We start from the raw sequence: 23,942 nt of genomic DNA on the forward strand, positions 1-23,942 counted from the left end.
TTAAAAGATCTTCATACTTTCCACTCTGTCCTATAAGCCACTCTCCTGTGGAATTCCCTCCCCGTAGCAGCCAAACACACTTGTGGCAGAGGTTCAGGCCTCTGAAGTCAGCCCAGCATGTGAGGAATCACCACAGCGATTCACCTGCCATGGGCTGGTATCCTGGTCACACTCTCTGGCAAGAGGACAGCAGGAAAAGAGGAGCTGGGCAGTGGAGGGAGAGATCAAAGAAAACCGTTGCTTGGGAGGGCACCTGGAAAGATTGCCATGCCCATAATAATAAGATGACCATGGAGACTATTTTTCTCTTCAGTGACTGAGTCAAAACAGTAATTTAAAAAATTCTGTCAGTCTGGGCACACCATAGGCAAGACATTCAGTGTCACTCCTGTCTCCAAGAGAGAGGATGTGGGGAGCAATAGACACAGCAGTGTTACCTCAGTCCCTGGGGAGGTGATGGAACAAATAATCCTGGAAGCCATTTCCTAACACAAAGGCTGCGAAGGTGATTTGGAGTAGTCAGCATGGATTCACAAAGGGGAAATCACGCCTGACAAACCTGAAAACCTTGCATGGTGACGGTACTGCCTCAGTGGTCAAGGGGAAAGCTGTGGACATTACTTATCTTGATTTCAGGAGGACTTTTGGCAATGTTTGGCATAACAACTTCACAGACAAGCTGATGAAGTGTGGGCTACATACTAGACAGCAAAATGGTTTGGAAGCTGGCTAAACTGCCAGGCTTAAGGGACTGTGATCAGTGACATGAAATAAAGCTAGATGATGGGGCAGATAATAAAACTGGGAGAAGTGGTTGATGCTCCAGAGGCTTGTGCTGCTATCCTGAGGAATTTCAAAAGGCTGGATAAATAGGTGGACAGAAACCTTGTGAAGTTCAACAAAGGGAAACCCCAAGTCCTGCAGCTGAGGAGGAACAACCCCATGCACTAGTATACGCTGAGGGCCACCCAGCTGGAAAGCAGCTTGGCAGAAGAAGACCAGGGGTCCTAGTGGTTGGCAAGCTGACCATGAGCCAGCAATGTGTCCTTGTGGCAAAGCAGGTTCATGGGATCCTTTGCTCAGCATTGGTGAGGCCATGTCTGGAGTGCTGTGCCCTGTGTTGGGCTTCTCAGTACAAAAGAAATGTGGACATACTGTAGAGAGTCCATTGAAGGTCCACTAAGAAAATGAAGGGATTGGAGCTTCTCTCCCATAAGGAAAGGCTGAGAGAGAACAGATTGCTCAGGCTGGAACAGAGAAGGCTCAAGGAGGAACTTGTCAGTGTGTATAATTACCTAATGGGCAACCAGTAAACAACAGAAACAGACTCTTCTTGTTGGTGCCCAGGGGCAGCATAACTCACAACAAGCACAAACTGGCATGCAGGACATTCCATTTAAAAATAGGAAAAAACTTTTTTATAGTGAGCAGGGTCAAGCACTGGAGCAAGTTGCTCAAAGAGGTAGTGGAGCCTCCATCCTTGGACATACTGAAAACCTGACTGGACACAACCCTGAGCAGCCTGCTCTCGCTGAGACTCCTCTGAGCTCTTGGGCAGGACTAGGTGCCCCCAAGGTCCCTGACAACCACCTTGCTTTTCTGAGTCTGTGACAACGAGGCAAGAAAACAACATGGAACTGGCAGGTGGAAAATATGAATTTTTGGTTTGAGGATTTGCAGTAAAGAAACAATGGATTGGAGTTGCCAGAGAGATGCAGTGATGAGCAGGGGTGCAAACAGGTCCCCCCACAGGATCGCCGGTGCAGCAGGAGAGGTGTTGCAGTACACCCACATATGGCTGCATCACAACGGGAGAGGGGCATCTCCCCTAATGCTGTCTTAGTGGGTCAGTAAAAGTTGATGCACATAAAGCTCTGTAAAATAAAATCTAGTGGCACGAGCAGCCAGCTCTTTGGAACCACATATCCCAAAAACAGCTCCCTTGCTAGTGGTCATCAGTGTGAACACAGTTCCCATCCTTGGAATCTAAAATCTCTGTAACTGCAGATGTGCTTTTGCTTGTGCTACTTTGGTGGGTGTTTCAGGTGAAATGGGCAGCAAGGAACTGATAAAGTGCCAAAAACAGTATAGATGAGAGGCCTGAGAAGAAATCAAAGATTTCTCTCCTCCCAGATTCAGAGCCTTTTTTGTCCCACCAGCATTCCCCCAGCAGCACCTCCAAGGCAGGAAACAAACCTGGGCTCTTACCTCCCTCTCTGCATTTTGTTTCAGGTGTTTGCAATTAGCTAAAGGGCTTGTCACCAAACTATTTTGGGACAGAGAAGTGTTGTCTTTTGCAGATTTAACACAAATGACTGTGAATCATCAGGAGCATTTTATAGATAAAGTTTCTGAGGTTAAACAGATGGTGTTTTAATTTAAATTATTTCATCTGTACATTGCAAAACAATACAATACAGAAAAATAAAAGTTTTTTTCAGATCAGCTAGATTTTAATCTTTTTTTATTATTATTAAATAAAGTCTGGTAACTTCAAAATATTGCGTGAGGAAGGATCCTAAATCCCAGAAATTATTATTATTTCATTTTGAACATTTAATAATGATTTCTGGCATATTCCAATTTTACATTGTTTTGAAATATATTAGAAGTAACATTAATTCATTTTCTTAGTAATGCCACTTATTTTGAAATCACCAGGGTTTCTGTGAGCGAGCTGGTTACTGTAGGTACAGCACTCCCCTCTAGTGGGTAAAATCTGATTGTCCCTATTTTGCAGACCTTCTGCATCCTGAATATGAACACGGCTTGGAAATAAAAGCTTCGCTTTTCCCAGAATCTCCTGAATACTGAGCCGATTTTATGTTTTTACGGTTTTTTATTGGTTTATGGTACCTTATTTTTGTTCTGAATTATAACAGGAAGGAGAGAGGGGCACCCATGGGATGGGAGAGGCTCAGGGTCAGTTTCAACACACATCTCTCTTTTATTTCTTCCCTTTCATAATTGTGGTCATGTTTTTAATTAAGTTAAAATAGGTTGTTGCACCAAGCTCCTCAGCAGCTTCCTGAATTTTGTGATCTATCCCATCAAGAGATTGAAATCAGAGCATCAGAGCACATGCATTGAGTGCAAGCCACGGATATTTGCATGAACCAATTTATCTCTTAAAAATATTTCTTCTTGACTGAGACATAAATTGCCTTTACCCTAATGCGCTATGTAATGAATTGCATTTGAAATATGTTTATTTTTAGCAAACAAATGCTAATGGCAACTTGCTGTTAAAAATAGACAGTACAGTTGGCAGAGAAATAAGGGCTGGGGACTCTTTCTTTCCCTGATCAGTGGAAATGCCCTCTATGTAAGACATGTTGGGAGAAAGCATAATGTCCCTATGGAAGTTAGTCCTTCCAATTGGGAAAATCCCAAAGCCCTGGCTTTCAAATAGTCTCTGGGGTCCATTGTCCCCAGGGGGCTGTTGTACCTCCTAGGGGGTCCAAGGGTATAAGGTGGAAACAGTAACTTTTTCTTTTCCCTCCCTCTCTGACATATGTCTGTGGGTGCAATACAGGTTTTTAATGTGCCTCCAGCTGTGCTGGGCTGCAGGGAGAGAGGAGACTTCAGGGGGGAGACTACTGTGGGGCCCCTGGCATTGCCAGCTGCCACTCCTCCCTCAGATGCCACTTTGCTGGCCAACAGGCTTTATCCTACACAGGCTTTTCCTAATGTCTAAGTGAAATTTCCCTGGCTGCACTTTAAGCCCATTATTCGTCACATTCCCAGAGAGAATGATTTATTACCTTCCCTTTTGCAGCAGCTTTTTTCATAGTTACGTGTTATGTTTGGTAAGTCTCCTTTCCTCCAGACTAAATAGCTCAATTGCCCATATTTTCTCCTACATTAAGATGTCCAAGGCTTCTGACCACTCTTGTTGCTCTGCTCTTGTCTCTACGTAGTAGGTCCACTCCTCTTTTACAGTCAAGTACCAAAATGTCAGTCAAGCTGCCAAGGCCTCACTGAGTAGCCTGATAGAGTTATTTTGCACATCTTGTAGATACATTTTCCTGCTTTCACATCCCTGTAGAGTAGTTGTAGTTTTGCACAACAGAAGGGCCCCATGGATTCCTGTAGTCAGTTGGTTCCTGACATATTTTGTACAACTCCTTCTTCTGCCCATGCTAATGAATCATGTCCTATTTTTTTTTTCAGGCCACTTCTCTAATTCATTATAAATGTTGAATACTACTTCTGTCCTACAACACTTGAAGCCCCTCCTGGACAGCTGGCCTGCCAATGGAAGAGGCAATCCTCTATTCCATTATCCAAGTGGTTAATGAAAATACTGTAACAATATCACACCTAAGGCAGATTCCCATGAAAGTCTAATAAATGCCGTCCATCCTTCAGCTGGGCAACGAAATACTGGTCACCACTAGGAGTCTGTCTTTCCAACACGTTTTCTATTTCTTAGCAGCTTATCTGAATAGTATTTCCTAAATGCTGTGAGAAAGCTTTTCAGATTGTAGCCCCAAAAGTGAATACCAGAGACAAGACTTGCAGGCACGGTTCATGTCTGATTGGCTTAGAAAAGTGGAAAACAGATAACCTTCCAAGAACACAGGTGCTACTCCAGTCAGTGTTCTCAAAATACTTGTTCTATACTTTCAACAGAATTTATTTTCATTACATCAGTACTAACGGGGCTGCTGTGATACTAGGGCTGGTCTTCTCACCTCATTTTAAATCCTCAGTGAAGTATCATGAAAGTGCCACTTCTCATGATAATTTGGTTACACAAGAATACCCTAAAACCAGAGAGACATACTCGTAAGGTCTAGTTGTGCCATCAAAATCTCTTAGATGTGGCAAACGATGCCTGGGAGCAACCCAGCCGCAAAGCTGCACTTGACTTCTGCTGTCAGCCCTGGCCATGTTGGCACTTTCCTCCCTCAGACGAGGGATAGAATTTTTGCTTGCAGGTGTTGTCCTACAATTCTCAGCCCTGCTGTGGCTGGATCTGGCCTGGGAACAGTTTCACGGTGCATCATGGAACACCTTGCCGTTCCCTCCCAAGCCACGCAGAGGGTATGTAGGATACGTCCTCCAGCTTCCAAGGAAATAGCCTAAAGCACATCTGCTTATCTGCACCATTCATCCCGCTTGGAGCAGGGATTCAGTTTGGCACCTGTAGGTCAGTAAGTTTCTCAGACGCGGGAGTTATGGAGCACAGGGATCTCCCCCTCAACAGCAGCAGAAACCATGGCAGAGACTACAAGACTGTCTACTCTCAGGACTGAATGTCTGCTGGTCTCCAAAGGGTCCTTGCACTGGGACTTTTCTGGTCCTGGATAATTTTGCATTGAAAGCACATGATTACAAGGTTAGAAAGGGTGCTTACCACATTAAAAAGGGCCCCTTTTAGGAGGGATGATCTTAACTTTCCTGTGAAAAGTTTTCTGTAACAGACAGGGAAGTGCTTTAGAAGTGAAGATGTGACACAGGTCTGCTCATACGGGCTCAAATTAGGAGACTGGCAGCTGCCGCCAATTCACTGAGGAAGCACTGTGGTTTTTTCAGGCCCCTAAACTTGTGTGAGACTGTTCAACAGAAATTACAAATCTAGTTTTGAACATTATTTTCCAGCATTTCGCTTGAAAGTTAAGTTCAAGTAGGGCAGCATCTCCTCCTTGCTGCTAAAAGGTATTACACACTGAGCTCTAGCCAACAAATGCTGCTTTCATTTGGCAAAAAGGACCCAGTTTTCATGGAGAACCAGACAAGAAAGCCCAGTCGGAGTCTTTGCTAGTTGAAAGCGACCTTAAAAAGCTGAAAAATATGAGGTTACAGAGAAATTCAAAAATCCTGAAAAAATATATACTAAATATGGTTTATTGATTTCATACATAATCAAGAGAAGGTTCTTATCTTGGAAGAAAAGAATCCCAATGGGAAGTCCTTGATAGATCCGTAGTGCTTCTCAGTGTCTGATGATCTTAGGAGCTAGGTTCCCAATGAGTCATAAAGGAACCAGAAAGGTCCAAACGGGTTTCCAGCAAATGTGAATCATAACAAAAAACATGGCTGGGCATCTAGATAAAAAGCACTAGCTCAAGAAAAGTAGAACTGATATGCTTTATTTACAGGCTTAAGTATTTCATGAAACCAAACCCATTACTTCATAATTCTGGACTGCGACATAAACTGAGGTTATAACGAACAGAAATCATAAATCCCAATTAAAGAAGATTTACCCAAGGTGACATGTGTTTCATTAGCAGACAACATGAAGAATAAATATTTTATGACCTGTCACATATTTGAGTCATCTGTCATGTTCTATCTATCTATTGAAGTTATTTGACAGCTCTGAAGTAGAAATAAGCAAAACAGAAAAGACGTTTTTTGCTGGTGTCATACTTTCAGGCAGTTTTAACAAGTCTAAAACACACAATTAAAACACATTGGTCTCTTGTTGGAGAACAAATTCTATTCTGTGCAGCCTGAGGGAAATGCATCTCATAAATTTTCCTCTTTTTATATAAGATGACAGCACAAACTATACTTTCCTTGCATGAAAAAGCAAAGCAGAAATGCTGCTACATAGCAATGCGCCAATGAATACTAATTTTGGCACCTTACGTAATAGGGAAGCAGAAAGATCCACCTGCAAAGCTTCGACACTTGTATTCTGCTGAGGTCCGGCTACTGAGTTCTCAGATATCAGTCAGTGGAATCACAAGCCTGTATAAGACTGTACCCATATGGAAGATACTTGCATATCTGTTGTCCAGATAAAAAAGTACAGCAAATGATGGAGATCAGATTATATAAAGAGGAGAAAAGGATCAAGGATAAATGCCTGTGCATGTTACCTATAGATTAAGAAATGTCATGACTGCTCATGCTATTTTTTTTTCCAAGTTCCACCTCTGCATCACATGTTGCACTTGAATCTCATCTTTCAAAAAAAAAAAAAAACAAAACACACACCCTTCTGTTCCTCATAACTGCAAAGAAAACCCCTAGGTCTCAGGAAACATGAAGTAAGAAAGAAATCAGACATTTCAGAAGCTCATGTTTGTATGTCTCCCTGGTTTGTGAAGGTTTGTGGCTCAGTAAGGCTTTCTGGAAAACAAGGACTTCATTTCATGAGCAGTCTTGACAGGGTGAGTTTTCTGGTGTGGAACAGAAAAGGGCATGTTTTCGGTTTTATTTGATTCTGAAGGTAGCTAGGGGAAAACAGCCAGTTTCCAAAGTAGCTGAGACCTTGTTTATCAGAGCATCTTCTTTCATTTTCCATATCCCCATAGAATAACTCCTATGATGCAAAGAAAACAAGAACACAAAAAAAATTCAGTGACAACAAATTGGTATTTTGCACCAAAAATGCCTTCAATTTAAAGTTCCTACAGGCAATACCAGGAAAGCTTGGGAGAGTGAAGAAATCTGAATGACAGCATTTTTTCCATGTCTCCAAGCAATCAATAATCTGAGACTTTGCTAGAAATGGGTTTTGAAAAACACCTTGGAGAGAAAGAAGAGGGAAACACAGTGCTGCAGGGACTGTAGGAAAGACCACCAAAGTCATCTCCATCACTTTGGGAACACCATGAGACAACCACGTTTACCTAGCTACAACCACAGCTGGTGCTTTCTGTTGTGTTGCCCACATGGAGTAAGCCAAGTCACAGCTGCAGGTGCTCAGTCCATAGCTTGGTCCAGGTGCTCAGTCCATAGTGCATCCCAGCCGCAGCCCAAGAGAGGCACTAGGCCACCTGTCCCTGGTCAGCAGTGGAGGGTCAGCAAGGTAAAAGGCAAGCACTGCAGCTCTGCACAACTGCCTTGTCAGGCATAGCGGAAAAGGAGATATTCCTTTTTCCTTCAGTTTATGCTTATTTTTAAATTTGCTGGGACTGAAGCAGTGCCTTGGCTCGCCCCAGCTGCAGGGACTTTGCTGCCAGCAATCCCCTGCCTCGTGGTCTCAGAAACCCAGGCAGCCCTTGTTCTTCCCGAGGGCTGCAGTGATCTGAGAGGACATGACCGCTAGAAAAGGACTCCAAATGAGGAGGTGTTTCAGTGTCTGAAACGATGAAATATTTAATCCCTGCTCTCTCTGGGATATTCATCATAAGAGATTTACTTATCTGCTGCTCACTGACAGCAGCAGCTGACAAGGACGATGACAGCTGACATACATTCACCCAGCTGCACAACACAAGCTATCACTCCAGAGCAGAAATCCATCATTATTATTTAAGCACCAAGGAGGTGTCTCAGTTGGTGCCGGATACTAAATGCAGGCAGCACCTACACTGAAAAAGTGACACCACCAGGGTCTGTTGGAGACGAGGGGCTCTCAGCTTGAGCCTGAGCCCTGGTGGCCCCAAGCAGCCCAGCACCGAGGCCACGCAAGGGATCATCCATGCTCCCATCACTGACCTGGCCCATGATGCTCGCTGCAGGGCATACCCTGATGGAGGAAAATGAAAGGGAAGGATGGACAAAAATCACTTGTTTAGAGTGAGAGGGTGGAAGCCTTTATTAGAGCTCTGCTAGTGCTACACAGCAGGATAGTGCATTAACCCCTGTACTGAATGCTGTAGGTGGAGTGAGAGGCATTATTGCACAGCTCTTCAGGGAGAGCTGCTGCAGATGTAACTGCAGACCAGATCTCTCTCTTCCTCTAAGCTCCCCCCTTTTTTATTGATGGCTTAATTTCTGAGCAAATCCGTATCTTTGTCTTCTTTATCTGTTGGGTTGTTCTGATCTATTACTGTCTGTGAGGAAGGAGTGACTAAGTTTTGAGGAATCCTGGTGAAACTGGGTTTGAGGTTGAGATGGTGGGGCGGGGTTTTTACCCTTCCCTGTTAGTGTTTTCCACTAGGACAGGTGCTTCTTGAGACCACTCTGCTGCCTCTTGCTGTTACAATGGCATCGTTATGTATAAAGGTGGCATTTACACAGGAATCGCCTTATGGTCATTGGAGGGAATACCCAAACTAATAAAAAATTGTCCATGCACGTGTGAATCAGGTGTAGGGAGAGGGGGGAAAGGAGTCACCAAAGTTCCTAAGCCCTGGAGCCACTCTTACACTGTATGAGATATGATCCTTCCGCAGGAGGGAATAGGTGGGCTATCTACAGCACCACACAGACGTTGGTGAAGGCTTCACTGGAGACCAGGAGCTTGTAGAAAGAGTTGTCCTTCAGATTGTTGATGGTATTCTCACTCCTGCAAGAGACACCACATGTTACAAGTGAAGTGCCTGCAGTTAAGGCTTCTGCATTCATACCTTCATTTAGACAGGCCTCAAGAATAAAAAACACTGGATGCGTTGAGAATCTTACAGACTGATTACCTAAAGAATTATTTTTTTAGTCTCCATTGTGAAGGATAGCATACCAGAGCCAAGACAAGAGGAAGTGTCCTCAAGTTGCACCAGGGGAGGTTCAGATTAGACATTCAGAAAAATTTATTCACCATATTTATGTCACTTCTCCCAAGTGACAGGGGACAGGACAAGAGGGAACGGCCTCAAGCTCCCCAGGGGAGGTTTAGGCTGAACATTAGGAAAAAATTTTTCACGGAAAGGGTCATTGGGCACTGGAACAGGCTGCTCAGGGAGGTGGTTGATTCACCTTCCCTGGAGGTGTTTAAGGCACGGGTGGATGAGGTGCTGAGGGGCATGGTTTAGTGTTTGATAGGAATGGTTGGACTCGATGATCCAGTGGGTCTTTTACAACCTGGTGATTCTATGAAAAGGGTTATCGGGCACTGGAACAGGCTGCCCAGGGAGGCAGTTGAGTCACTGTCCCTGGAGGTATTTAAAAGGCAGGTAGATTAAGTGCTTAGGGATATGATTTAGTAGTGGACAGGTACTGTTGGACTCGAAGATCTCAAAGGTCTTTTCCAACCAAGTGATTCTATGATTCTGTGATTCTACATTTGTTTTGCAAGGGGAACTCTGTGTGGCAGACAGACATTGCAGCATGCAGGAATGGGACAGTGGGAAGAACAGAAAATGAGGCCATGAGGTAGCACTAAGGAGAAGAAGCGATGCTGGGTGCACAGGATGATGTGCAGGGAACACCTGTGTCTGCAAGGGCACAGGGAAGTAGGGAAAAGATGTGGGAAGTAGGAAAAGATGTGAGTCAACCGCTTCCCTGCAGTGATCGGCTCCCACAGACAAGAGAAAGGCAACACTAGGAGTGATGCTCTTTTCATCACCTTCCACGTTTCATATTCACTGCAGCAGCTGCTAAGCCTCATAACGCCTAAAACTGCAGGGCTTGCTGGATATAGCAGGTTGCCACCTTCCTGTTCTGACCCAGAGGCGAAAGTGCACAACCTGGACACTGTACCACACCTACCATTCAGGACTGCTGCAAACCAGCCTGCCTTCTTGCATGCTTTTCAGCTGGCAACTTCCTAATCCAACCCACCCCTTCCTTCTTGGTGAAGGGTTTTTTCTCTACATTGCTAATTATAGTCTGCCTTCTGTGCTGAAAGCTCTTCAGGGAAGGAATCTCCTCTTTTTCTTTTGCAAGAGTGCACTTAACACTGCTGGAGCAACTCAGAATAATGTTTAAGGGAATAATATAAATTAATAGCAATAATAAATCCCTATAGGTTGTCCAAAGCTTGTGTAAACCAGTTTTGCAGCAATCCTATGGGAAAACTGGAAAACAAAGAAGACTGAAATGATGCTCTCAGGACTATGAGCGTCCAACACGCTCCTTGCTGTACATCCAACAGGTTTCCATGGCAGAAGTTAGTCATCAAAAACCTGTCCCTCTTATCAGACTCTGGCTTTGCCATCTCCCAAATCCAGCCTCTGTTCTAGGTGAATATCACCTAAACCCATAGAAATATTTTCAGTACTTTTACATGTAATTTCATAGCTTTGGAAATGATCGTGGGGCTTAGGCACAGCCCCAAATATTTCCTTTTTGTCTAGAGAGTATATAGCCAGTTAATTAATATTGCTGTGCTCAAGTAAGCTAATCATTAAGCCACAGCTTTGAAACATCAGACTAAAGATTCCTGGATCCTTATCTTTCTGTTTTCATAAACATGTGGCTTGGGTGCTACATTCATAGAGGCAGAAATGGAATTGAGTTTGCAACTCATTAGCGGGTTTTGATTGAGACCAAACATTACAGAAGCCAACCACTCTAAGAGGAGTTTGCACTCAGTGTGGAGGACCCACAGCCTTGCCTTGGTGAGCTCCTGCCTCAGAGATGTTCTGGATGAAGCCCTCCAGCTGCAGGACCCTTCCCCTCCATGACCAGCCCTAGCAGCCAGAGCCCTGTTCCCAGCCCTGGCCCACTCCTCTCACCAAATTCTCTCTTCCTCCCAGCACAAGTCCCTACAAACAGAAAGTCTGGAAAACTTTTAGAAACCCCTGGATGTGCCTTTGCACAGCAGGAAAGCAAGTGGGATTTGTGCCATGGTCACAAGTCACAGTTTTGGCACTGGCTGAAGAACAGGGGAAATTCATTTCACACAAAGAAAAGACAGTTTAAAACCTTTTGTTATTCTGCAGCATTTAAGGTTCACCAGCATTGATAGTTTTTACTATGTTTTTCAAGATGTTTGAACTGAACTTCTTGTAGGTGATTTCATTATTATGTTACAATTAAAAATGAGAAAATTATTTCAGGAAATTTCATTCACAGAAATGTCATTTTATCATGCCAGAATGGCCTGCCACAGCCTCATCCTTTCTGTTAGGAGGGAAAACTCATCATATGAATTAGGAAATCATTAAGAGAAACTCAGTGTGTTAAGAAAAGAGCAGAACTCCATTTCTGTCACAGCACTAAAATAAGCCCCATCGTAGCAGTTTCCTTATGCAGCAATCTTGGCTGGCACCTTCAAGAATCTGATTCAATATCTTGGCTTTCTCCCAGGGCTTAACTCCCACTCTCTCTCTGCTGCACAGAAATGCAGGCTCAAACCAACATGAAGCCTGAGCTCAGGCTTGCTCACAGCTGTCCACAGCCCACACTTGCCCTGGGCGCTGCCTTCTGCCCTCCCTGGTAGCTGAGCACAGACAAGCAGAGTTTTGTGTCAATGGCAACAAGATTTGTGTTCCCAGATCGAAGATATGCCAGCATCAACTTCTAATGTTACACAGCACAGCACAAGGAGAATCCTGGAAGATATAAAGCTAATAAATCTAGATATAAACTGTTCTTAAGTAAATGAAAAAACGTAAGAGCATACAATGACAATCAGAACATTTTCTAGCCAATGTGTCCACGACTTTTTGGAGGCATCTCCACTGACACGGCCGGATCCTCAAGGGGTTTCTCAGTAAACAAGTACAGATCAAAGTTTATAGCAGATTTTAAATAAAGACGATGCAGAGCTTTCTGAGCAATCTGATGCAGCCCACAGGCTGTTGAAACAAACAAAAATACCCACAGATCCTCTGGGTTCCAGGGGAAAAATTGAAAAAAAGACTCCAGCAAATGTGCAGAATATAACGAAATTGTTTTCTCATTAAGCAGTTGAAAAATAGGAAGAGTTTGGGAATCACTGCTCAGGAACTCCTGTGTATTGACAGCAATTTATTTGACCATCTGGGTAAAGAAAGACAGCAGCAAACCACATGGAGGAAATAAAACTAGATGAACAACAAGTAACTGATTTTGCTTGACTTGAGCCCACGGCTCTGCAGAGCAGGAAGCTACTTCATGTGAAAGACATTATTGATGAAGACATTTCAGCCTCTCTCCAGTCCTTCCAACAACATACTAGATCTCTCAAGCCAGCAAACCTGCCTTGAGACGTGACTCCCATCCCAAACATGCCAGAAATATCAGCAAGTACAAAGGACAAATTGATGAGTCCTCTGGAAAGGGACCACCAGAGGAAGGAGCATCTCTGTGATGCTCCACAGTAAAAGGAAACTTTTTAGGAGAAAGAACAGGAGGCTTTTTGCTGTATTTGTTCATTACGATAAAGATCTTCCTTTTCTTGACAGGCACTGAGCAAATATTGAAATGAAGGAAGATGCTGCCCACTGTTCAGTGGTATCTGACCACTACATCTCAGTGTTTCAGTACCCACCTCGAGCGGACACACAGCCTCCTCCCTTGTTGAGGGCACACTGTGCTGTAATGGTCATATCTGCTTGGGAAGTACTGTGGTGCTGACACCAAGCTGTCCAGCTGAGGGACCCAAAAGCTGTTGGTAGCAAAACATGGGCAGGAGACTCATCACTCGAGGGAGCCCTGTTCCCATCAGCCCAAACTAGTGCCTGCAGATGGCAGGGATGACAGCTATGACTTTCTCCATCCTTGGCTATGCCTCTCTTCCCTCTGCCTGTTACTCTCCTTCTGTCTTTCTCACCAGCACATATGCATATGGTGTACTCTTGGAGCTGCGTTCAAACAAGAGGAAAGCCACCTGAGCCAGGGATTAGGCAGGATGGCAGGGAAGCTTGAAGCCTGCCTGTATTCAGGGTTTCAGAGCCTGTGGCTGCCACCAGGTTATATTTAGGTATGGGTGAAGGAGGATCATTTGGAAATAAGAAAATTGTCAGGCTTTGATAATGTGTCTTCTTTAAGATGCCATAACCTTGTTTCTCAGATTTGCAGCCAAAATCCATCTGCTCCCCCAGGCAGGGTCTCGCTGACAAGAGCAGCTAAGCTGACAGCTGTACTCAGCTTGGCTCATGCCTTCCCACTGGACCAGCCTGTATCTTCCATCTCTTACACTCACGCTGGTCAGCTTGTCTTACTGAGTCCTTCTAGGCTGGGGCTGAAATCTTAGACCCACCTTCTGCAAAACCATTCACTCCACCATGAAGGCAGTCCTGGTGCAGAACTGCACACCCCAACAGGACTGAAAATAAATGTCTCAGGCTGTTCTCAGACAGGATCTTTGACATCCTGTTAAAACAACTAATCCACAACTGCTTAATAATTTGATGTTTCAAGCTGAAGATTATTTTCTCTGTGTGGGCAGTAGCTTCTCTCTTCATGTCTCCATGCATGCTGTTAATCACCCTGTGCAGGATAATTTTAAGTCCAGGATTCACATGCCTCACTTCGTCCATCTCAGGCCTCCAGTTCCATTCAATGGTCTACAGCCCTGCAGGAGTCAATGAGTGCTCATCTATCCTGGCAACTGTCCCCGGATCAAATGAGTCACCTCCGGAGGGTCTTGTCCCTTTCCAGGGACTGCCAGAGCCACACACCCAATGCCTGACTCTGGGAGAGCTGAGGTTAGGGTAGATGAACCTCCAAGTCCACCCTCCATCTTCTCTCTTTTCTCAAAAATTGCTCCTCAACTTGCTCAAATTTTTTACCTGGAAAAGAATATGAACTTGAAGAAATCAAGACCACAAACTGGGAGACCATCCTGATCTCCAGAGTTAATTTCCCAGTATATTTCTCCCTTCATACTTTGGCACAAGGTGGTTTAACTTAATTGCTCAATACTTTCTTCTCTTTTTTTTTAATTAATTTGTCTTGACAGCCACAATTTTCTCTGGAGACTTTTGCTTACTGTCGTAATAGCTTCAAAAAATATTCTGTCTGGAGAAATAAAAGAACCCAGAAATAATATTTCCCTGTCATGTCACTCTTCTCCCCCCGCAGCACACTGTCCACAGCCAGACAGCCTGTGAACTGACAGCCCTTCCCTCCTGCCATGTGTCAGTCTCTACTTAGAGCAACAGAAAAAGAGGGAAAAGCAATATAAGAATAATCTGGGGTTTAAGACCACAAGAACTAGACAGAATCTGGCAGAGAAGGGCAGGGTCTGGCCAGTAAGGCAGTCACTGGGAGGATTAAGTGTGCAAGGAGTAGCTTTAGGTCTGCAAACATGCTAGGTTTCTTTTTTTCTTGAGAAAAAAGCAATGAGTAGTTGATGGCAAAGGTCTGTCCAGCTATATGTCATACACAGATACGCCATACACAGCAACCTGGCAAAACTGATCTGACTGGATCCTTCAGGCATTTCTGTTTTTCCTCAGGCAAGGATGTCTAATAAAATGGCATTCTGTCTGTTCAGTGGTTAACTCCAACCACCATCACCCCTGTGGCCCTGAAACCATCCTCTCAGATGCTAGAAATGCTCTTGTACAGCCTTCTGCTCACAAACACCCTGGTCCTCCTTTCAATGGGCATTTAGAAAATTCTTGTATGCTCCTGAAACCATTTCCTACAGCCCCAGAAACACTTTCTACAACCCCAGGAACATTTCCTACAGCCTGTGCCCTGGAGCTTAGCTGCTGCCACTAACACGGTGCACAACATGCTGCCCAGCAGGTCAAATAAGTCCTACCGCTCCGCTCAGCTCTGGTTTCACAGGGCTTAAATATCAAATCAATAAAAAACTTATTGGTTTTATGTGATTCAGTTCAGTTTTATATCAAGGAAGTGCTGCAGCAGCGAAAGAGCCGGCTCACGTGCCCTTGTGCTGCAATGGGCTTCTCTAAAGCCGACAGACAGAACCATCGTACAATCTCAGTTCAAAAGTTTTGTAAAAATGTTAGTGACTCCTCAAGGTGTGATGTGTATCTCTTTAACCCCTGCCCTCTCCGTAGGCTTTGGCAGCTGTGAGCGATGGCAGAGCAGGCAGTTGACAGAACCTGCCTGCTGGTTTGCCAGGAGGAGAAGGAAATACACTCGGGCAGCTCTGGTGTGGATGGGTGATTTATCACATTTTGTTTACAAGTTGCTGAACAGTCAAACACTGCAAGAGGGCCGCTAGAAAAACAGTTTGGGGTTTTCTCTTCGTTTTTTCTTCTACCTCCATAGGGCAGCCTTGTTCCCTCTGCGCTGTTTCTAAACTGCAGTGCAGGGATAGGCACCAAAGAGCACGACTCATTCACCTCCTGGCCACACAGCTGTTTCCAGGATGATCTGTTGGACTGCATCTCCAAAACCCATGATAGAGTTTCAGCTTGGATCACCTGGACTTTTGTAAGACTTTTCAGAGGACTGTAATTGGTGACTGGCTGTTTCTTGATAGCACAGTATTTGCCCCCAGGTGGCTCTCTGAGCAATGCACAAGGACCCCACAAGGACTGCAGAGAAAAGGATGCTCAATCTATCAAAAGAGAAAAGGCAGCCACTGCAGGCTGGCAAATGGGAATACACATTTAAAGACAAATAAGAATACACACTATTTCTCTGTCATCACATGGGAATCAAAATCACTTTCTCAGGCCACTCAAATAGGTTTTTGTTTTAAAGGCAGAGTCTTCAAAGAAATAAGACAAGATGGCACAGTAGCTGTCTCATGCAGCTGGGCATCTACGTGCCTTTTAATTGCACAAATCTGGATGTTGCCCAGGGCCTGAATGCACGTTGCTATTTGATATTTGGTGTGCGTTAACTACAAGTGGAGTTTTAACACACTTAGCATTGCACCAGCCCTGATGTAAACAACAAAACTATCTACCTGTGGTTAGGAGGAGCTGATCCAGATTATAAGCAGAAAGATGAGGACTCCAAGCACCTCATTAAAACTGAACTTGCCTAAATTTTTTTGGCCTACTGCCCAGACAGCAGTGTTATCCAAGGTGCCTCAGCATGTGTATTTTCAATTGCAGACCTTCAACAGCAATGTTTCTCTCCTCCTTTATCTCCTCCTGTATGCCAAACACAGTGCCAGCATTCAAGAGCAATAATGTTATTCTCCATGCTAGAGGGATACTGTGGAGGCACTAGGAAGAAATCTCTGGTGCTTCATTAGCCATTGGGTTTCTGCCAGCTGATGTGGTTTTGGAATAGGACCAGTTTTGATATGACCATGAATTCCAGTTGCTCTTTAGCTCAGTAATTGTGTGTGTTTAGAGACAGCAATAAAAAATTAACTCTTGCAAAGGTGTTGTTTTCTAGACACTAGTCAAATAAATGGCAACAAAAATGGCATAAATACGGCTGGTGACAGTGGTGTAAAGTGTGAAGATTGTTGGAGATAATATACATTCAGACTTCGAAGGTCTGCCTTTCTCTGTATATTTACTACCCAACTGACTGCCTTTACAGTAACAGCATGTAAGGGACTGAGAAATTTGGTGTGTGCTTTATATCTTGGCAGGGAGCAACCTGGAAATCTCCCCATGATTCATCTTCAAAGCAAAGAAATATTGGTGGCCTCTCTCTGAAAATGTACATAAACACTAAAATGCTGTAAATCCCTCCCAGGGTGACTGTACCCCAGCCAGTCAACAGAAATGACTGCCCTAATTGAATGGGTCAAATATGAATAATAAACATGTTGTCAGGATGTCAGCCTAACAGGCAGCCTTTCAAGACTTTAAGTAGAGAATTTAACAGCAGAGTGGTGTTTTGGGTAATATGGCTTTCACAAAGACTGCTTTCATTAACTGATTTCTAGGCAACAGCACTAGAAAAGGGTTGTAAGTAGCGCTAAGAAAAGAAACTTCAAGGAGCCAAAAGTCTATGATGTGGTACAAGGCAGACTGAGGGATGTGGGATGTGAATTATTTATTTCTATCTTATCAACTAGGCACCTCTGGTATTTACAAAGTTTCATTTCCATGTGTATTAACACCTATGTGCAAAATTTGTCAAGAGAACTGATAAAGGTTTTAATCTGTTACATCCCCAACACTCAATACTGCTGGAAAACCAATAAGCACTGTTAAGGATTTAAGTAACACAGGCACATGAAAGTATGATTAAAAATAATTGAAGGAAATGGTTCATTCAGGTCTATTAAGATTAGATTGTTCATGGGAGTATGAGGGCACCTGCTCCTCACCATGCAGCTTTTGCTTTCCCTGGATTTCAGTTTCACCACCCACGGATTTTTCAGGAGCCTCAGAAAACCCAATACCTCAAATAGAAAATAAACTGATTAGAAGCTCCAGCACTTTTTCTTTCTATTCTTTTATTTAGTAGTGCTACTTACCTACATTAATATTTACAATATTAATTACATTAATAACCATATTAGTAAAATACATCAAAATTCCCAACTCAGACCATTTATAATAGATTTTATTTATAACAAATATGTTTTAAAGGGGAAAGGAACCCCATAGAGCTATCAGTGGTGATTTTTCTTTCACAGTTGGAGACTACCAGTCCCGTTACATACACACATCATAAAAACCTTTACACCGCAGCAAACTCTACATTGCATATTCATTTTCAGACCAAAGCAAAACAGATCCATTCATCTTCTGCAAGACCCTCCTTAGCTTCCTGCATAGCTTGCTTGCTATGTTCTAGTCTCGGCAACATCAATTTAAAGTGTCTTCTTTGTAAAATATATCTGGACTACAGATACATGCTGACCACCTGTGGGCTACAACGAGTCAGAAATTTTTCTCCAAAGCAAACTTTGCTTGAAAAGTGACAATTTGTTGGAAGACAGGGGAAGCAGGAACCTGGGGTTGCCAGCAGAAGGGTTAGCCACCACCAGACTCCCCAGTTCACAGTACCACGATCCAGAGCAACCAGGTCTGGGCATCCTGCTCCACGTCATCTCTCTCCTTGGTGTCTCTGGGTGAATTATCAGCAGACCAAGGCCAAGGCAACCATTGAGAGTGAAGGCATGTTTGGAATCGGTGGGAATGGAAAGCGGCTGTGCCATGTAATATGTGAGGGAATATTAAACATTTCAATTTTCTTACAGGAATATTTTTAAGAGTTTCTAGTTCTGAAACTCAGTTCACTGCCACTTCCACAATGAAATCAGTTCTTTTTCTTTTATGTTGGCAAAACTTGTGTTTTCTACCAAGTTCTGCATTCTGGAAGTCTCCAGCAGAGGACTTTATGTTATGATAAGGGAATTGGGGTTGCAATGAAGGTAGTTGTCCCCTCCCCCAGGTTTGTAAGACCTCTGACCAGTGATCGTTTCACAAGAAGCAAAAGGGAGACTGTTCACCAAAGGACTTCAGAGTCTGGCCCAGAGTTCTTTTGATGCAAGAACCTTCTGTTCAAGACCAAACGCAGTCATGATTTTACATTTGCGTGGGGTACCTGTAAATAGCCTATGTGCTGCCCCTCCAGCCCCAATTTACAGGCAGGCACCTCCACTGAGGAGGGTGAAGCCTTCATCACTGTGCTCGCATTACCACTGCAGCCAGCGTCCAGTCTCCCACATATACAGCTCTGTTTACAATATATGGAAATTGAATGGATGAGAATTAGTTTTTAAGAGAGAGTTTGGGTTGAAAACACCTCTGTGCTCATTGGGGCCTCCTTCTTCAAAATTTAACACAAGGTATTATTTTATCTTGTTTACAAATGTGCATTATGTGCTCAGGGGAGTGAAAGAAATTATTGATATGGAACAGAAATGTCAGGATTTTAACACTATTCATGATATTCATCTAACAACTGTCATTCTTGCCCCATACACAATGTATCTTTATTTTCATGGTGTTTAACATTTAGATGAAATAATCTCGATTATTTCGGCTTCCCATGCCGATTAACTGATGAAAACTGATTTTTAAGAACTCCAGATTACAAATCCTTACCATATCTGAAGATTAAACTTGTCATTTTTCATGATAAATGGAAATGCAAATAATGAAGTGTGTTAGGCTATTGATCAGAGGCTTGCCCTGAGCCAAGCACAGCATGAACATCTTTATGTTTGCTGGCAGTAAACCAGCTTCTCTCTTCTCTCTGTTTTGCACAGTCCTACTAAGCCAATCCTCACTAGAATGAGCACAAAACAAAACGAATAACAGCTTTTGTACATCAACATTAAAATGGGAAGAAACTTGGAAAAAGGCCTTCAACAGAGAAGAACACTGACGAGTGCAAAAATGCCTGATGGGTAAGCGCCACCTTCTAAACATAGGTCAGCCAGACGTGGAAATGATTTTCAGAAGAGAAATGCAATCATGGATTACACACCAGCTCATTAGAAACTGTTGCTGAATACAGCATCCAGGAGACATGCATGAAAAGTCACATTTGGGGAATAAATTAAAAGGGGTGTAGTTGTTGCTAGATAAACATATGTAATATATATGCATTGAAGAGGTTTGTAAATGTCATTTTTTTTATTCAGACAGAAAGCAAAAAGCTTTAAAACCTTTCACAGTAGAGAGGCAGTTAACTCCAGACTACTCCTATCCCAGTAGCCAAGAAGCTGATAGGACATCTCTCTTTAATTAGCATTTATAAATAGACTCTCTGAATGTTTCCATCACTTAGTGGAAAAAGCATAACTTTTACTGCTACATTGCTGTACTTCATTTACTTCACTGTATAATAATTTGACTAAAACCGTAAAGCTTCTCAATTTTTACTGCATATGTGTTCCAATTAATCTATGTCTGCAACAAACTTTAAACTGAAAAATTCTGACCTGTATTCAAGTTCTATGAAGCATATATACTATAAGATATGTCTGACTGAATATCATAATACTATAATTTCCCAAGACACATAGAATTGTTTGTATTTGAATTTACAAAATAAAAGCACTTGATTTCTTTTTTAATAGGAGAAAGTCATTTACCCCTTAAATGTAACACAGCTGCTCACTGTGAGGGCATTTCTATTCCTTTCCTTGTTCTGCTGTATAACCACTGAGGGACACCCTCTGGCCCGTGCTAATGCCAATCAGGCAAGGTGATCTAACAATTCCTTCTGGCCTTAAACTCAATATATAAATTAAAAGACTAGTAAGCAAATACACATTGCAAATACTATGTGAAAGCCAAGTGCCCAGACCCCCAGGTGGGGCTGGGGCTTCCCTCTACAAGGGCTGGACAGGTCAGTCCTTGAAGGGCACCCTCCTTTCCAGAAGCCACTGAGCAGTAAAACAGGAGGAGGCACAGGGTATAAAGGAAGACCTCATAGCAAAAGTCCTGGATGCTTAGTACCGGGCACAGAGCAACGGAGGGAAGCAGGGATCCCTCTCCTCTGCTCCTCTCAGATACCTCCCACCATACTATGGGTCTCTTCCTGGCTCAGGACTGGGCAGGAGCACGCTGCTCCCTACATTTCTTCTGCCCTCTCCTGCATATCGCAGTTGAATTTAATCCAAACACTACAACACTGATTTCTGCAGATTAATTTAAACTTATTGATTCTTTTTTTGGCTTTTGGAGCAAATGGCTAAAATAATAATTAACTTCTAATATTGACCCCAAATAAAACAATACACTGAAGATATGCATAAAACATGAGTTTAAACTGGTTTTTAGCTATTGGCTGCACAGTACAAGATTTTCCAGAATTTAGTGCATGAATCTCAAAAAAAAACTTCATTTTTTAATTTAAAATAATCTTTAAGCAAATTATAAATAAGTATAAGGATTTAGATAACTCTTTCACCTAAGTAGCAAGGTACTGGTGTGGCACTGCTTGTCCTAGAGTCTGGACGCTGATGTGATGTCTGCCAAGTAAATTTATGTGTGAATCTGGGTAGCGTTTTTAAAAAACAGTTTGTTTTCATCCAGATCTGCTCTTGTAACTGAATGTAGAAGACTCCCCAACTTCTACAGGATCAGTGTTAGAGCTGGTCAAAAATACCACCCAAATCAACCAACTTCCATAGATGTTTTCCCACTCCCTGCTATTGACCTGAAGGAAAAATCAAATAGTTTACACATGAGGATGCATAAGCTCTTTAAGGTCCAACTTCAGACAGGTTTATAAATCTGTGATTAGTCTAACCAGCATCAGCTGGAAGATGCACATCCTTAAGGGCCGGGTGCATTCATTCAAGAGTCCCTGTTCAATGGTGCCTCCACAAAGCGTGTCCTCACTCACTGCTCTTGTTGGCTCTCAGCCACACTCTCACCTCAAAAGCCTGTGAAAGGGTTTGCTATCTGGATGTGCTGTTGTATCACTGTCTTCATTTGCTCCTTCGGTTTACCTCTGTCCCCAATTATGGCAGTCATGGCACTTCTGCTGTGACAGAAATCACTGAAACAGGGTTTCTCTGTATTATGTTATTTTGTTATGGACTAATAAGTTCTGCGTCATGGTGATTGTGTAATGTGAAAGCCCTTTCTAAATATACACAAAAGTTGCAAAAAAAAGTGTCATCACAAGACCTTGCAACTCTGTCAGGGTATCTCACTGAAAATGTACCATTTGTACATAGTCAGAAGGGGAGACATACCAGGATGTACATCACTAAATGTTAACTCAGTATGAATAGTATGTTTTACCTTTTTAAATGTTACTGCTTTCCCATCTCACTCCATTGTAACTTGTCAATTGTAATTTTTTTTTAAGTCAACAAACTGTAAAGAAAACTGTTGAAATACCTGATTTTCTGTAAAAAGTAATAACAACAATAATTTTTGTTACTTTAAAGTATGCTTGGTATTAAAGTACCTAATAAAGTTCAACAATGACTTTTGTAGCATACTAAAATAAAGTGTGATAGTACTTTTCTCCAGCTTATCTGTGGTAACAGCTGCTGTTGTTGGGATCACTGTCCTCCTCCTAAACACACCCCTGTCCACCTCCTACTCGCCTTTGCTTACACAGATCCCCAAGGTATGTAAAGTCCAAGCAAAATCTGGTCCCTTAATGAGAGCAGGGACCATGGGTCAAATTCACAGCATTAAGAACCTTGTTGGTAAGTCATCACCACCCTCTGGTACCTGGTTATATATATAGGCAACAATAGAAACTTCCCGATTATTTTGTTTGGGATAAAACTTATTTTATGGAAAGGAGAATGTAAGTTATTTAGGAGTCAATTATATAAACAGAGAACTACCAGGTTTGTAGGATGCCGAGTTCCCATTCATTTCAGTTATTCCTAAGTAGAGTGGAAATCTCAAAAAATGTGATTTGGAGGACACAGCAAAGCTCAGAAAATGTTTCCCCCTAATTTCACTACATGAAGTTACACTGGAGCCATCAGGGGCTGTCACAGATGTACATCACCCATAGCTTGCACCAACAAGAGGTAGATACTTTCTTGCCGAACAGATGCTGGATTCACCTCCATGATGTTGATGTGGTGGTATCTGCATTTAGAGACAATCTAGAAATGATTGGACTCTGACTATTCCCAAACTCCCAGGCCCTGCCATATTTTAATCAGATCAAATAATGGATCAGCTTCCCTCAAACCATCCAGCTTCCCCTGTTCTAGGTAGGAAAATGTAGTGCTGGGCCAACCAACTTTCTGTCCATTTTCACTCTATTAGTCTGATGTCCTTCAAATGTTTAAAAGTTTTAGTAGTTTCTGCTGATTCTCTGAGGTTTGAAATGGAATAAGAACCATAAAATATAAAATATTAAATATTAAATATTAACAATAAAATAAAATAAAATACATAATATTTTTAAAAAATAAAAAAAAATTACAAAACCAGATTTGTCCTGACTAGTTTAGACATTGACAAGCCAGCCATATGCTGAGTAGCTTCTGAGGTAGTGACAGAAAGGAACATACTTCTTTCCCCATATGCTAAAATCTAGAGGATTACACCTTTCTCATTTCCAAGGAGCTCTGTGCAGAAGGAAATGGCTTTGCCTGCTGTTGGAGTAGCTGGCAATACTTGCACGCATTAGCAATTCTTGTAGCCATTCTACCTTAATCTATGATCCTCATTGGTTTACATTAATATTTTGAGAAGAGACTTTCATGGAAGACCCAAAATTCTGCAGAAAATTGAATATGTAGATAAAAAATTCATGCTCTTCCTTTTATATCAAACAACATTAATCTTGTACTGCTGAATACACAAAGCCAAGGCTTGCAGTGATCAGATACTGCCGTGATGCTTTCTATTACCCATCTGTCTCTCTTAGCATTACTTCAGACTGCCTTCTGAAATGGCTTTTGCATTTTAAAAAATAAACTGATATATCCTTCCTTTCTTCCAGACAGTCTTGTAGTCCTGCCGTGGACAGTTGCATAGCTTTCCCACTTCACAAGGTGATGAGAGAAGTATTGCCTGTGCAAGAGACTAATTTCTGGGGAATAAACAGGCACACTGTACTCATTAACTCCCAGGAGAGCTTGTGGCCCCTAATTGCCTATGAGA

The 23,942-nt window shown here is 42.7% G+C and overlaps 1 protein-coding gene across 3 annotated transcripts in view; it reads left to right on the forward strand.

Annotated features, from left to right (window-relative positions):
* LHFPL3 (LHFPL tetraspan subfamily member 3) overlaps window positions 1-20,624 on the forward strand; it is a 242,651-nt gene extending 222,027 nt beyond the window's left edge. For all 3 annotated transcript variants that reach the window (XM_069883558.1, XM_069849729.1, XM_069883551.1), the window contains one exon: window positions 19,610-20,624. Coding sequence is in view for 1 of the 3 variants with exons in the window: in XM_069883551.1 (XP_069739652.1) it covers window positions 19,610-19,638 (29 nt within the window). In the remaining 2 variants the exon portion in view is untranslated. The remainder of the gene's footprint in view (window positions 1-19,609) is intronic.
* The last annotated feature ends 3,318 nt before the right edge of the window (window positions 20,625-23,942 follow it).

This window comes from Phaenicophaeus curvirostris, chromosome 1, assembly GCF_032191515.1.
Source record: "Phaenicophaeus curvirostris isolate KB17595 chromosome 1, BPBGC_Pcur_1.0, whole genome shotgun sequence".
NCBI classification, from domain to species: Eukaryota; Metazoa; Chordata; class Aves; order Cuculiformes; family Cuculidae; genus Phaenicophaeus; species Phaenicophaeus curvirostris.